This window comes from Sardina pilchardus, chromosome 3 (assembly GCF_963854185.1).
Source record: "Sardina pilchardus chromosome 3, fSarPil1.1, whole genome shotgun sequence".
Taxonomy (NCBI): Eukaryota; Metazoa; Chordata; class Actinopteri; order Clupeiformes; family Clupeidae; genus Sardina; species Sardina pilchardus.
Genome location: NC_084996.1, coordinates 14546295 through 14559583, shown reverse-complemented (window position 1 = coordinate 14559583; position 13289 = coordinate 14546295). Strand labels below are relative to the sequence as shown.

At 45.2% G+C, this 13289-nt stretch overlaps 1 protein-coding gene across 1 annotated transcript; it reads right to left on the bottom strand.

Annotated features, from left to right (window-relative positions):
- Window positions 1-2472: 2472 nt before the first annotated feature.
- Window positions 2473-13188, bottom strand: elac2 (elaC ribonuclease Z 2). The gene is made up of 24 exons (XM_062532036.1): window positions 12708-13188; window positions 12556-12606; window positions 12357-12427; window positions 12159-12223; window positions 11970-12027; window positions 11759-11827; window positions 11437-11589; window positions 10901-10956; window positions 10751-10809; window positions 10534-10606; window positions 9792-9904; window positions 9115-9213; window positions 8854-8992; window positions 8390-8475; window positions 7941-8062; window positions 7533-7629; window positions 6743-6881; window positions 6617-6655; window positions 6375-6484; window positions 6046-6145; window positions 5637-5757; window positions 4463-4541; window positions 3611-3755; window positions 2473-3033 (listed from the first exon to the last, which is right to left on the bottom strand). Exons 1-24 carry the CDS (start codon window positions 13052-13054, stop codon window positions 2770-2772), a joined length of 2655 nt encoding a protein of 884 aa, XP_062388020.1. The 5' UTR covers window positions 13055-13188; the 3' UTR covers window positions 2473-2769.
- Window positions 13189-13289: the final 101 nt, after the last annotated feature.

Here is a 13289-nt window from a genome sequence, read left to right as displayed (position 1 = left end):
TGGGGCTCCCGCGATGCGACTGACCATGGAAATGGCCTCCTCTGGCATCAAGGGGGGACCCGTAAAAAGCTCACCGCTCTCCTGTTTACCACCTCCCATCACCTCCTCATCGGCATAAACAGTGTCGCAGAGGAAGTGCTCAAAAAAAGAAAGGAGCATGGACACACACACCATGGGACGAAGCTTCTTACAGTAGATTTGATTACTCTGCGCTTTAGTGCTTTGTCCTTTTATCTGGCGCTCTATTTTAAGGTGCGCAGGGCCTCCTTAGCCGTGGAGCGAAGACAGAGGAGAGGCTCCATTAGACTGGATTTAGCTGGCGTCCCTTCAGGGCCTAACCCACATCCACAAATAACCGCCACAAAAAAGAGACGACGCAGGAACAACACACCTGCCAATGAAGGAAAACGAGACAAAAAAGACATAATGAATTAAACAACAGCGAGATTTATTTCCGATTAAACTAGACTAGGGAGGGTCGTTCTGCATGCTACACAGTGGCAACTATTGGAAAACTTGTGGAAGGAGTCAGTGTGTACCAGCATTGGAAGGAAGATTGAAAAAAAGAAAATACAAAAATCAGAACTTGAGTGCCCTTGGCTTTGGTTTCAACTGCTTACTACCAGACACACACGTACAGACACATTCAGAAACTTGCACATACGCACACACACACACACACACCACACACAAACACACCACCATCAACCATCCAAAGGCCAAACAGGGCCTCCGACTCCAAAGCAATCCCTCATCCTTGGATCACCTGTCATTCAAATGTCCAAAGGCAGCCATCCAGCAAGGCCGGTGACAAAGCCTAATGCTCCCAGGAGCCCACCAACTGAATCGAATCAGGGGCCTTCACACCCCAAAGAGGACACTTAACTGCTTGCCACAGGGGGGCTGGGAGAGAGGCCAGAGAGGACACTTTTACCCCAAGCAAACTTTTGCTCAATCTTCTCACAAGAGTTCAGGACAATCTATAAACGAGAGAGCACAGCCTTGGCTTGGGGCATTCACTGTGGTCTAGGTTGTGAATTACCTACAGACATCTCACTTGAATGTGAATTGCTTCACCAGTTCGCTCCTCCACAGTTCAAATGGACCAAATGTTCCAGTTGTCTTGTTTTCAATGCAGTCTATTGTAAATAGGGCCATACCAGTTTTAGCCATTCTGAGTATTCACTTTTTTGTGTAACGTTGGACCATTCAGGTTGGCAATCGCATCATCTCTGTGTCTAAATTTTGCATGTTATTGAGGAGGACATTAGATCTTTAGTCATAATTCATGGCCCAGGGTTGTTACTTATGCTATTTGCTAGTTGGAGGTTGGCAAGAGTATATCGCCATGAATATGTATGAATTCACAGAAACAGAGCTCCCTCAAGTGGCGCTTGGGTCAGAGTGGTGATTTAGTGGAATGTGAGCATCTTCTGCATCAACTTAGTAAATAAAACATGGGCTCTCTTAGCTATGTTCCAATACCCTGTGTGCTGGGAGAAGCCTACATCCAGACAAATTTGTAAAAAAATTAATGGATTTCACAGCACGAATGAAATGAAAATATTCCATTGAGTTTGGTTCATACAAACGGGATCAACCAAGATCACCGACTGAAGACCAATGTGGTGGTAAATGTGGCACTGATCTCGGACCCATCACGTGAGCCATGTTCATAACATTCAACAAGGCTGACTAGCAAATGTCTATGTATACAAAACACAAAAAAAACAGTCTGCTGTCCATCGCATCTTTAAACTTTAGTGTTGATTAATACAATCAATAATCTAACATGAATATGATGGATGACAGATTTATCCATTATCAATGTACGGAAGTGGCACACACACACACACAAACTACGCACGCACAGACAATGGATTCAAGCCTGTTGACAGAGACCGTGTTATTTAGAATGTGTCAGAGCCATTAGTCTACTGGTGGCCAATCCCCAGTGCAGCTCACGGCTGCCCATGACTATCCAAACTTCCCACTGAAGCCTGTGATGAATATTAGATCAAAACGGCATTCTCATGCTGAGCAGGAAGCTGGCCCCTGCACACTGGGGTGTCTTGTCTGTATACAAAGATCAGACACACACACTCCCTCTCTCCCTCTTTCTCTTTTTCAACACATATCAATGTGTATCATTATCAGACAGATGGTAGAAACATTCGTTAATTTTTCATGTCTCCCAGCTATGTCAATGTTTTTTTCCTCCCAATCCCTCACTCACATTTGATGAATCGCTGAATCAAAGCAAAAGGAACATTTCAATTGTTCCATCAGTTGTTGCAGTATGCGAGTTCACCCCCGAAGAGGAGTGACATTTTCATTAAAATCTTCAGCTGGAATTGCGTAATTGCGACTTTCATTTCAAGCCCACCCCACCCCATCCCCCGATGACTGCTCACAGTGTGACCCATTGTACTTCACAGACAAAATAACCAAAGCCAAAACCGCATCTGGGATTCACATTTTTTTGATCTAGTCATTTATTATTCCTGAAAATGGCAAATGATGTTCATTTCATGTTTGATATATACAAAATATGAACGTGAGGAAAAGAGAGCAAAAGAATAAATTAGCTCCATCCACAGCTATGGATATAAGTCTGAAAATGAATCCAGGCTTTAAATCCAACTGATAAAAGCCTTCATCTACATTCAAAAAATAATAATAATTAAAAAAAAGCTACTAAATGCCATGTCAACACATGAAGAGTCTTATACACACACACACACACACACACACACAACCAGTTGAGCTTTAGGAGGCCTTCAGCCGTTTGCTGTTGGCCTCACCCTTAGGCTCTTCCTCCTGCTCACGTTTGGCTCCTTGAGGCGCAGCAGCGTCGCCCCCTGGAGGTGAGGAGGTTCCTTTGTCTCCGTTAGCCTCCTGAGCCAGAGCCAGACCCTTCAGCCTCAGCTCTCTCCGCCCTCTCCTCTCCTCCATCTCCTCAATCTCCTCTGCGAACAGCGCCTTGAGCGGGGCAATGAGCCGGGGAAGGACTCGGAAGTCTCCCACTCGGATCTGGAGAGTGACAGGAAGTGAGGAATCATGTGAACGCGGTTTGTGAATCTTAAGTGGGCCACCCAAGGCAAACAGAGCCTGCCTGCTGTGCACTCGTGCAGTATAGGTGAGAACAGGTGGCTGAGACTAGTTTTTTTACTAACATTCAACTCTTCCTGCATAACACCTGAACCCCCAACCCCCAACCCCCAACCCCCCCGGCCTTGCCAACCAGTTAGAAGTCAGTCATCAGAGGCATAGTAAGAGCTCCAGCTGAGACGCATCTGAGTGTGTCATTCTTAATACAGAGAATTTGTGATGAGCCCACAACAGCATGGGTGATGACTACAAGGGGAATGCCTGTTGGCAGAAGTTGCATCAGAGAACTGAATAGAGAATACTATCGATAGGGGCTTGGTGCGGATGAGGTGTGGGGTGATGGGAGTGAGGGGTTGTCTGACCCCAATGACCTCACACCCTTTGTGAAAAAAAAAAAGCTTTATGTTGAGTTCTTGTGTCAAGTTTCAGATCATGTCTTCAAAGTTCTTGTAAGTTCAAGAAGTTATTGCAAGTTCTCAGAAGTTTGTAGTGTACTCACCCTCATATGGTCAAAGGCAATTCCAACCTTCTCGTTGAAGTCGGCACTGAAGAGTGGGATCTTGGCATACCTCTGGCTGAAGTGGTTCAGCATGATAAACTCAGCATTCATCTTCATGCCGATCCCAATCGCTTGCGAAGTCGTGCTGTCAATTTTATGGAGAAGCAGGAGTTAGCCACCTGACAGGCACCAAAGACCGTCTCACAGCTTTCTAGACATTAATGTCCCTTTTTTCCCCTCTCTACGAGAAAGTAGCACTTCAATCAATGTCTCATTCTTCCTTCTCATTCAGTTCTTCTGCTTGAAGGGGCTTTTGAGGGAAAGATGCAGAAACTTAACATTGAGAGCATCCCCTATTGTCTCGGCTGAGCCCCAGTCGCGAATCAATGGCAATTTCTGAGGGGAATCCAGCGAGAGAAAATTGTCCTTCAAAGAGACTGAATAAATAAAAAAAAGGGCTGTGATTGCAGGAAAAACCCCAGCTCCTCAAACTAATTTACAATTTCTCCTGCTGCTTTTGGGTTGTAGCTTTTTTCCCTTCCGTTTTGAAATCGTCATCGGAGTAGAATGAATGAGGGTTAAGCAGATGCCATGACTTCCTTTAACCTTTAAATGGCAAGTAAAACTTGTGGTAGAGTGGAGCATGCCTTGTATTATCAAATACATTTTTCTTCTTACTTCAGACAATTCATGTCAATTGGTTGAAATATGGTGTATTAGAAAATAATGCTGCTCATATCAAGGAGATGTGAAATTCACAAGACAATTCATCTGTTTTTTTCCCCCTCTGTTCCTCAAACATCTCTCAGCTCAGGTGAAATAATAAGATTGGCGTCTGCGTAGCATGCTCACCTGTGTCGTTTTTCTTCGGCCTCCTCCTCCATCCCGTCTTCCAGCGTGGCCTCGTGGATGAGCAGGGTGGCGTTCGCCCCTGACAACACAACAGGAACCAGGTCACCGCCACGCATCTCTACCAGAAAGCCAAGCCACTTACGGCCACTCACCACTGTCCCAGAGGAAATCAATCACCGATTCGGCCCAATCACTCAATCCGGTAAGCAGGGTGCATTTGTATTAGGGGGGGGGGGGGGCTTGGAAGTGCAAGCGGCCGCCACTTCTCCCCCACAGGCTTTTAGAGAGCCCGAGCGCTGGACGGGCTCCAGGACTGTGACAAAGAGGAGAGGAGAATCTGCGTCCTCCTCCACGCCAGCTCGCTTCGCTTAGCCAGGCCTTGAGATTCGCCGCGAGTGCCGCAGGCGGGCGGGCAGGCGGGCGGGCGGGTGGACGGGTGGATCGATCGGCGGGGAGGAACACAAGAGCGGCGAGACAAATGAGCCTCCGCTGCCCGCTCCATCCCCGCTGATCAATCATCATCTGCTGGACGAGCGCAGGGACTCCTCATCTACATCAGGTCATTTCGCTTCGGCTCCTATAAGAGCCACTTACTCAGCTAACCGGGATTGGACACGACTTCTGTTGCTGTCCTGTTACCCCCGACTTGTCCCCAGATCTCACCCCCTAACTAACGCTGGCATTTCATCTGCACCGAGACCTTATAAAGTGTCACTTGCTCTCTGATTGGCTACAGCTAGACCCTTTTAAAACACTCATCGAGGAGGTCTCCTTCTCATGTGTTGGAAGCATTGACAACAGCAGACTACTTAATCAATGCTGAGATCACTGGCAACACAGCACACTATGTAATCAATGCTGGGATCACTGGCAACAAGGCAGACTATTTAATCAATGCTTGGGATCATTGACAACAACAACATAGTGCTGAATCGATGCGAGGGATCAAAGGGATCAAACTGCAATAGAGTCTCCGAGACTATGGTCCCTTTGATACTATTTATCATGCCTCAATGGTCATGCGTCTTGCATCTTGGCATCAAGGGTAATCAATTTCTCATTCCATCACCGACGCAAAAACCTTTATTAAAGGTCTGCTTCCAGCATTAGACGGACACAGGCTGAACTTGGTGAACTTGTGGGCTTGTTTTGCCCCTGGTGGTGGGTCACTCACCCATGCGTGCCAGGGCGTTGCAGGGCATGGTGTCTCCGGAGAAGACCACCTGCCAGCCGGACCGGTGGGTGAAGCCACAGGCGAAGGCATTCTTGCAGTGGCGCACGACACAGGTCTGGAACTAAGAGCAGAGCAGGAATGGGGGGGGAAAAAAAGAGAGAGAGAGAGAGAGAGAGAGAGAGAGAGAGAGACAGAGAGAGAGAGACATTAGTGGAGGAGAAGGCCCATGAATTAATGAAAGATTGGAGGAGATGAGGCTGGCTCCCATTTTTTAAAACTTTAAAATCCAATTTCAAAAACAGGAAATGTGACCTAAAGCATGATCTGGCGAGAAAAGCAGGCGAGATTAATAATGACGTGTGTGTTTTCTGCTGTGGGAAACCCTGGTGGTCCGAGTTTACACACACACCCGTGTTAGATCATTCTTCTTCAACATAGCCTGGAGGAAGGACTTGGTTTTGTACTTTGGCATCTCGGCACCTTCACACAGGACCTTTGATGGGATGATACTAAAGAAAACAAAGCACATGTGTATCAGTAACCAGAAAAACTGTGGGATTCCTGCGTGCATTTAAAGAGAAAGAGCAGGAATCATATCCTTGTTGAACCCTTATAGTTCTAAAACTCCTAAGAAGAACCAAACAAGTGCAAATTCCAAACATAAAAGGGGATTTCCGTAATGCTGTTTCAAGGTTGTCACTGTAATTAAAAAATAATTCCCAGTGAGCCTCCACTTACTTGATGTGACTCAGGATTTTCTGGCAGTGGTCATGATACTGGTTTAGCCAAGTCATGATCTGGGATGGAGCCACCAAGTAAATAGGCGTAAAGGATTTCCCTAGACTGTTCTGAAAAATTGAAATAGGCAAGTAATATAAATAAGTTATAACAAGGAATCAATTATGTCCAGTATACATTATTAATAGGTGTAATTATGTTACACAGAACAAAATTAGGCATCATCTAAGAAATACACATACCATTGCTCGTTCTCTTTCCAACAGCAAATTCAGCAGTCCCTATTGGGGGGAAAAAATCTGTCATCTCATATGTCTTCTTAATGTGTTTCACATAGTAGTTCTTAGTTCTAACTAAGACACACTTACTGTGTGGTGGTCTGCATGGAGATGAGAGATGAAGATGGTGGACAGCCTGGCGAGGACCTCATCTACACGGTCCCCATAGTGACGACACAGCTGTCCAAACGTTCCCTCCCCACAGTCCAGCATCACTGACTGGCTGGGGCTGTAATATAGCGGCAGGTCATGTAGTATTTATACACTCACACAATCAACCCCATTTCAATCTGCTCTCCTTCATCTGATCAGTCTAATTGATGCTAAATTTGTATGTATTCATTTTTCAAGTACAAGTCATGTGACTTTGATCACAACGGAAACGCAAACCCAGTGAACGGGACGGTGTTAACAGTGAAAGGATGAAAGGGAAAAAACATACTGATACGGCAGACAGCAACCATGGCAACAACAACCATGCCTACATCTACTCCTGATGAGCTTCTGCTATGTGGGCCCTCAGTCAACACAAGGAGGTCAAAGTCAACAGACATGCGTTTGTCCTCGTTGGTGGAATGATTTATCTAATTTCTGGGGGCAGTTTTGGGATCTTTAAAAAAGCATTCAAAAGACTTGCTTGAACGTTTGTATTTTGTTCTGTTAATTTCTTTTATAGCCTATTATTAATATTGGTTTAATTTACTCTATTTTATTCAGGCTATATGGCATGATTTTTAACTGTTCATTTTAACGTTAATGCAATGTTTATTGATGTCAAGACGCCTTGGATAAAACCATCTGCTAAGAACCATAAACATAAATATCCACCATATTTGATCTACTACCATTTCATGATAAAAACCAATAAGCTGGAACATACCTGACATTGACCAGTGTTCCACTGACATTCCTGATCTTCATGGGAAGCGCTGATCCGGTTCCCAGAAACACGACCTCTGGATACTTGTCCACCTTCGCTGGAATCAAAATCATTACCCTCAGTACATAACCATTTACACTCGCTCCGACAAAAGAACTTAAATTTGATTCAACACATAAGACATAAAGGATACGGTGTCATTCAACATGTGCAGTCAAACATATTCCAGCAAGATCCACACTGAAAGCAGTCGTCAGTAGTAGTCACTGAAGTATCAGTAAAATAAAACTCCAGAGTCTGCCACAATGAAATGAAACACAGAAGACTGTGCTCTATGGCGGGGGAAGCACTTGAGACCATGCTGTGGCTGAGAGACCGTGCTCCAGTCAAACTGAATGGGCGACTCACCCGACTGGACCTCCTCATCAGCGGCCAGGAGCCGCTTGCATTGCTCCACTTCCTCCAGGAAGCCCGGCACCTCGCCCGCCTCCTTCACAAACTCCTCCCTATCGCACACCGGGATGGCATCTCTGCAACCCCACCACAGGCGGCAGGAGGGGGGGGGGGGGGGGGGAGAAAACAAGCATGATGATGAATGGGAGGAGGGATAACCTCTCGGCATGTCTTTGCCAAGGTTCAGCTACCAAGAAAAATGCCTCGTCAAAGCCCAAGTCTGTCTCGGCTACGTGTTCTTCATCGGTTGGAAGAACAGGCATACAGGGGGTCAGACCGTGGGCAATCAAGCTCTGAGCTGTTTAGATTGCCACCCTTAAGACGGGCCGCCCTCCCTGCCCTGGATCAAACACTCGTTTGGCTGCGGTAACTGAGTGAGAGCGAGAGGTGGGGGGACAACAGACCTTTGCCACTCTTGTTTGGGTCGAAGCTGAAACTTCAGCAAGCACTCGGCTCTCACATTGGGGATGTGCAGGGCAGCCTGGGGCTCCTAGAGAGAGGAGAGAGGACATGGTTTCTTCTCCTTTTTTACAGTGTGAGAAGTCAGCTAATCTAAATAGTAACGACAGGAATTAGCAAAGGTAATGTTTAAGGGAAAAATCAGACAATTTTTCACATAGATCTCAGTTTCTGAAAGTGACTGAATACTGTCAGTACAAATAAAAACGAAAACAATCTGTGCTACCTAGCTCCACCTGCTGCAACCAACAACTAGAGCAGCCAGGCAACTACAGTGTTACCCTCTGGGAGTTAGAGAAACATATCTATGGGAAAAATGGCCGCAGTTCTCCTTTAACACATCGGCATTATATAGTACTCATTCTATTTTACAGTTGTGCTTGCACCGGGCGTGGGTATTTTATTGCACCTTGGTCGTGAGGGGCTTCAATTCCGGAAAGATCTCTGGGTGGATGAGGTTGAGCTGAGCCTGGATCTTGTGGGTCCTAACGTTGTGGACCGTGCGCGCCTGCTCATTCATAATCAGATGCTCCGTGCTGGATGGAAACCTGCTGACAGACAAACCCAATGAAACCAGCACAGAGACGGAGACCCGGGGGGGGGGGGGGGGGGTGGTGCTTTCAGACTTGTAACACAGACAGACAGCCGATGAAACTCTCCAAAGACACACCTTTCCATCCACTGCTTGTACTCCTCCGATTTCAGTACAGATTCTGGAGTCATGTGAACCACCAACACTGCTGGAGCCTCTGAGCCTCCAGTCTGATACCTGCATTAAATTAAATTAAACACACAATGCAATTTCAGCATTGAATTCCCATTCAAGGCAATAGCTATACGGCACTTTGTGCTATCTGCTAAGAGACTATGTAGTTGGCGAGTTAACTGGCTGATAAATGGTTTGATATACGTGTGGAAGAATCGCTTGAGAGGGAAATTAAAATGTCACTTTGGATTACCAATGGCAGGGCAGGCACACACTCTGAATAAAGCTCTTGGGGAGGAACACACTTGAGCAATTTTGAAACGCACACACATACACATGGACACTCACACAATTAGTTTATCAATGTTCCAAACAGAGCAGTGGTATCTCCTGGGGTGCTGACCACGTTTGTTTAAAAAGGACACACTGCCCCCTGCAGGTGTTTCACAGATGGCATCCACATACATCACTAATAATCCTTGCAGTGAGCAATGTGTTTGCGCTCATTGCATTCACCTGTTCACAGCTGCCACAGCCAAGGCACAGAGCAAAGGACTGATGGAGACTGACAGTAATGGATCACTCAGAGTGGGTTCCCTGATATGGTCAGTGGGTTCCGGGTGTCTGAGAGACTGGCTCACCTTTGGAGCTGCTGGTTGCTGCAGAGCGGCTGGACAAACTCCTCTGAGGGGCAGTCCACCACTAGGAAGACTGGTCCAGGATAAGCGGGAGTACACACTTGCTCTGGGTGGATCTGGGAGGAGAAATGGAAAAGGGAAATGAGTGTGGGAATTAGACCAAGTTATCCCCACTGAAGAGAAGAACTGAGAAAGAAAGAACTGACTTTCTTTTAGTTGCAGCAGGGTTCCCACGGCTTATTCCAAATCAAATTCAAGGCCTTTTCACAGACTGTACAGGTCCTTTTCTAAAAAATTCAAGGACCCCATACAGCATGTTTCAAGACATGGATCCAGCTAACTTTTATCAATCCCACTGTGACCACAACATTGGTGGTAGAGTAGTCGGTTTTCCAGACTTCCTAGCAGACTATGCAGGTCCCATTCGTGCTGGATTTTTACACAATTCATGATGGTGACTAAGCCGAGGCAAGTAGCAGCAGACAGACAGGGCTTCACAAGGCCCAGTGGAGCAAGAACAACTTGGGCTGTCCACGCTGATCAGAACTCCGTTGCCCCGTGTTCATTCAGCACTGCCATAGGATTCACCACAACAGGGAAGGCTCTCTTGTCCCTTTCATTTACAACCATGTCCAAGCACCTTACAGACCTACAGTAAGCCCTTACAGTCCCACATGCCATTTTTACAGGTACAGGTAAGTGTGTGCAGTACAATCCAAGAGTGAATTCTATATCATATTAGCACCTCTTTCCCTTCATAGGTCACAGTCTTTCCATCCTTCAAAGCATTAATAATGGGGCCGATAGCAGGTGTACCCCTGTAACAACAATAATGGCAAAGATGAATTGCATACCATAGCATATTCACGATAACTGTGATGTCAAGCAATATGGTGACACATGTGTATGAATCCTTTATTCCATATGCATGAATTCTAGATCATTCCGGTCTTGATACTTACAGTGGCAAACCAAGGTCTTTAGCTTTTGTCACCAAAAAGTTTCCTTTTTTAGGATGTAGCTGTAAAATTAAACGAGACATAGTTGTGGATATTGACTCAAAACCAGCATGTTTGAGTAAACAGAGGGGAAAATAAGGATAGATTCTTCACCTTGCAGACAAAGGCTATAGCCAAAGATGAGTCTCTAGTGGACTTTTCTCTGTCATCTAAGAGAAAAATAAACCATTTTAAATGACACTGAATGCATTGTCAATAGGGATCCATGACAATGGATGTTGATATTTTCAAACTTGTTGCCAATACCGATAATGCAAATCCCTTATTGTCTTCACTGACTAGACTAGAGTGAGGAGCAGCATGTGACAGGTTTGCTGTGCTGCAATTACACACGGACAAACAAGCTAAATAAATTGATGCAGTTCTTTGTGTGTGTCTGGGTTACTCTGCATACTATGAATAAATGCATGCTCTTATATACCCATCTTCTTGTGCTATATTTTCTTGTCAAATAGATTTCAAATATTGCATTCACCCTTGTGTACAGAATGGTTTTATGTGGCCAGTGTAGCAACTGTCCCCAATGAGCACAATAGCGTACAGTAATGTCTACACTCAGTCCAATCCTTACTGCCCACTATCTGTGACCAAACACTATCAGACGAAAGGGCTATGTTACTCATCCTTACCTGAACTGGCCTTCCCTCCCCTGCTATCCTCTGAGGCCTCCTCGCCATCCTCTAGGCTCCACAGCTCCCTCCTCTGTTTAGGAGGAGGACTGCCCGATGGACTTCTACGCCCTGGTGACGACCGACTTGGGCTCCTGCCCTTCACACCGGCGGCTACAGTATAGAAAGTGGGTACAAAAGTAAGGCATTTGCTGTGTGCCATGACATGCAAAAAAAGTAGAAACTAATGCACTTATCCATGACTTTATTTTTCAAAGGATGTGCAGGACTAGCTGTATGGCGACTCTACAGAAACTCTACAGAAACTCTACAGAGCACTCACCAAATATTGGGATTTGAGAGATGGTCATCGTGTCATCTGAATACTGTGGAGCAGTGTATGGCCGCACAGCTTTGTGCAAAAGATATGGCCAACGCCATTAGTAAGTAAGCAACATAATACACCATCAATTTAAAATTGCATTTAGTTTTTACATTTCATTTCATTATAGTTAACACATATGCAATTCATACAATGAAATATGAAAACTCACATAGCTTAATGTCTCCCAATGGTCCAGAAAATGACTTAATAGCATGGATGTACTTTTCCTGGGTTACAAAGAAACATTGTACTCATGAACACATTAACACACACATGACTTGATATGATATCCCGCTTCCGCAGTAGAGTTAAACAGATGATTAACAAAAACTAACTAATAAGGATTCCAGTCACTCACAAGCTGAGGTGGTCCACACAAAACGCATTCAGGCACACCTGTGTCTTTTAGTGTTAATATCATACCTACAACGGAGAGAAATGCATTTGTATTAGAATGTAGATGCCTCCAGGAGAACAGCAAACTTGTATGAAATTGGATATGAATATGTTATAGAAAATTAGACAGGGGAGTGTTTTGAGCATATGAAGGTCATACCAGACAGGCCACCAACATTTTTCCAGTTCATTCTGGAAATAAATATGTTGTCCAAACGCGCAGCCTTGAGCCTGTCAAAACAAGCTTACTTGTCACTTTAACCAAACCATTTTGGATGACAATGGAACTATGCACACTTAACTATACAGACACAACGTTTGGTCTTTGAGTAAGTGTCATCATAGGCGCTTGTGCTTACTTGTGTTCCTGCATCAAGCGCTGTGTTCCCTCCCCACAGTTGAAGAGATATCTGCAAATATATGAAGGATGTGCACAGGACAGTGGAGTGTTGTCAGTCAGCAAAGCTGAACCATATAGCCATCATGATATTAGCTGTGCAGAACCACTTACCTGTTATACTCCGAGAACACATACAATGACGCATCGTTATCTCGGCTACCAGAACCAACAACTTGTATGTAAACTGTTGAGGGTCCAGGAATGTCTGTGCGTTTTCTAATCTCTTTTGCTCTGAAATGTCTCAAAGTGTCTTTGGGCGGCTTCTGCTTATGGCCCGGTTGGTTCATATTGTCTACCGAGTTCGACGCCATTCTCCGATGAAAATACAAAACTCCTACATAGGACAAGGGTTCACCAGTGTTCACGTTGCATGTGCCGAGCACAAGAGATCTACGAGCGAAATGCTGGTTTAAAAAACGCCAAGCAATCGATTTACAGCATGACGCAGCTGTATTCATAATCTAGAGTTGTTGTAGAACACTAACGACAAACAAACTATAATTTAAATACAACTGTAAACACAGCATCCTAGCTTTAGCTTATCCTCGCACATGACATTTGTAGGACTCTGAAGAGTTGACAGTGGAGTTAACACACGTGATCCATTCATATTACTTTTCCGGCGCATGCTATTGACGTCATCGCCCTTGCTCGGTCATTCAAGTGAGTTGTGCAATTTCATCATTCTTATGG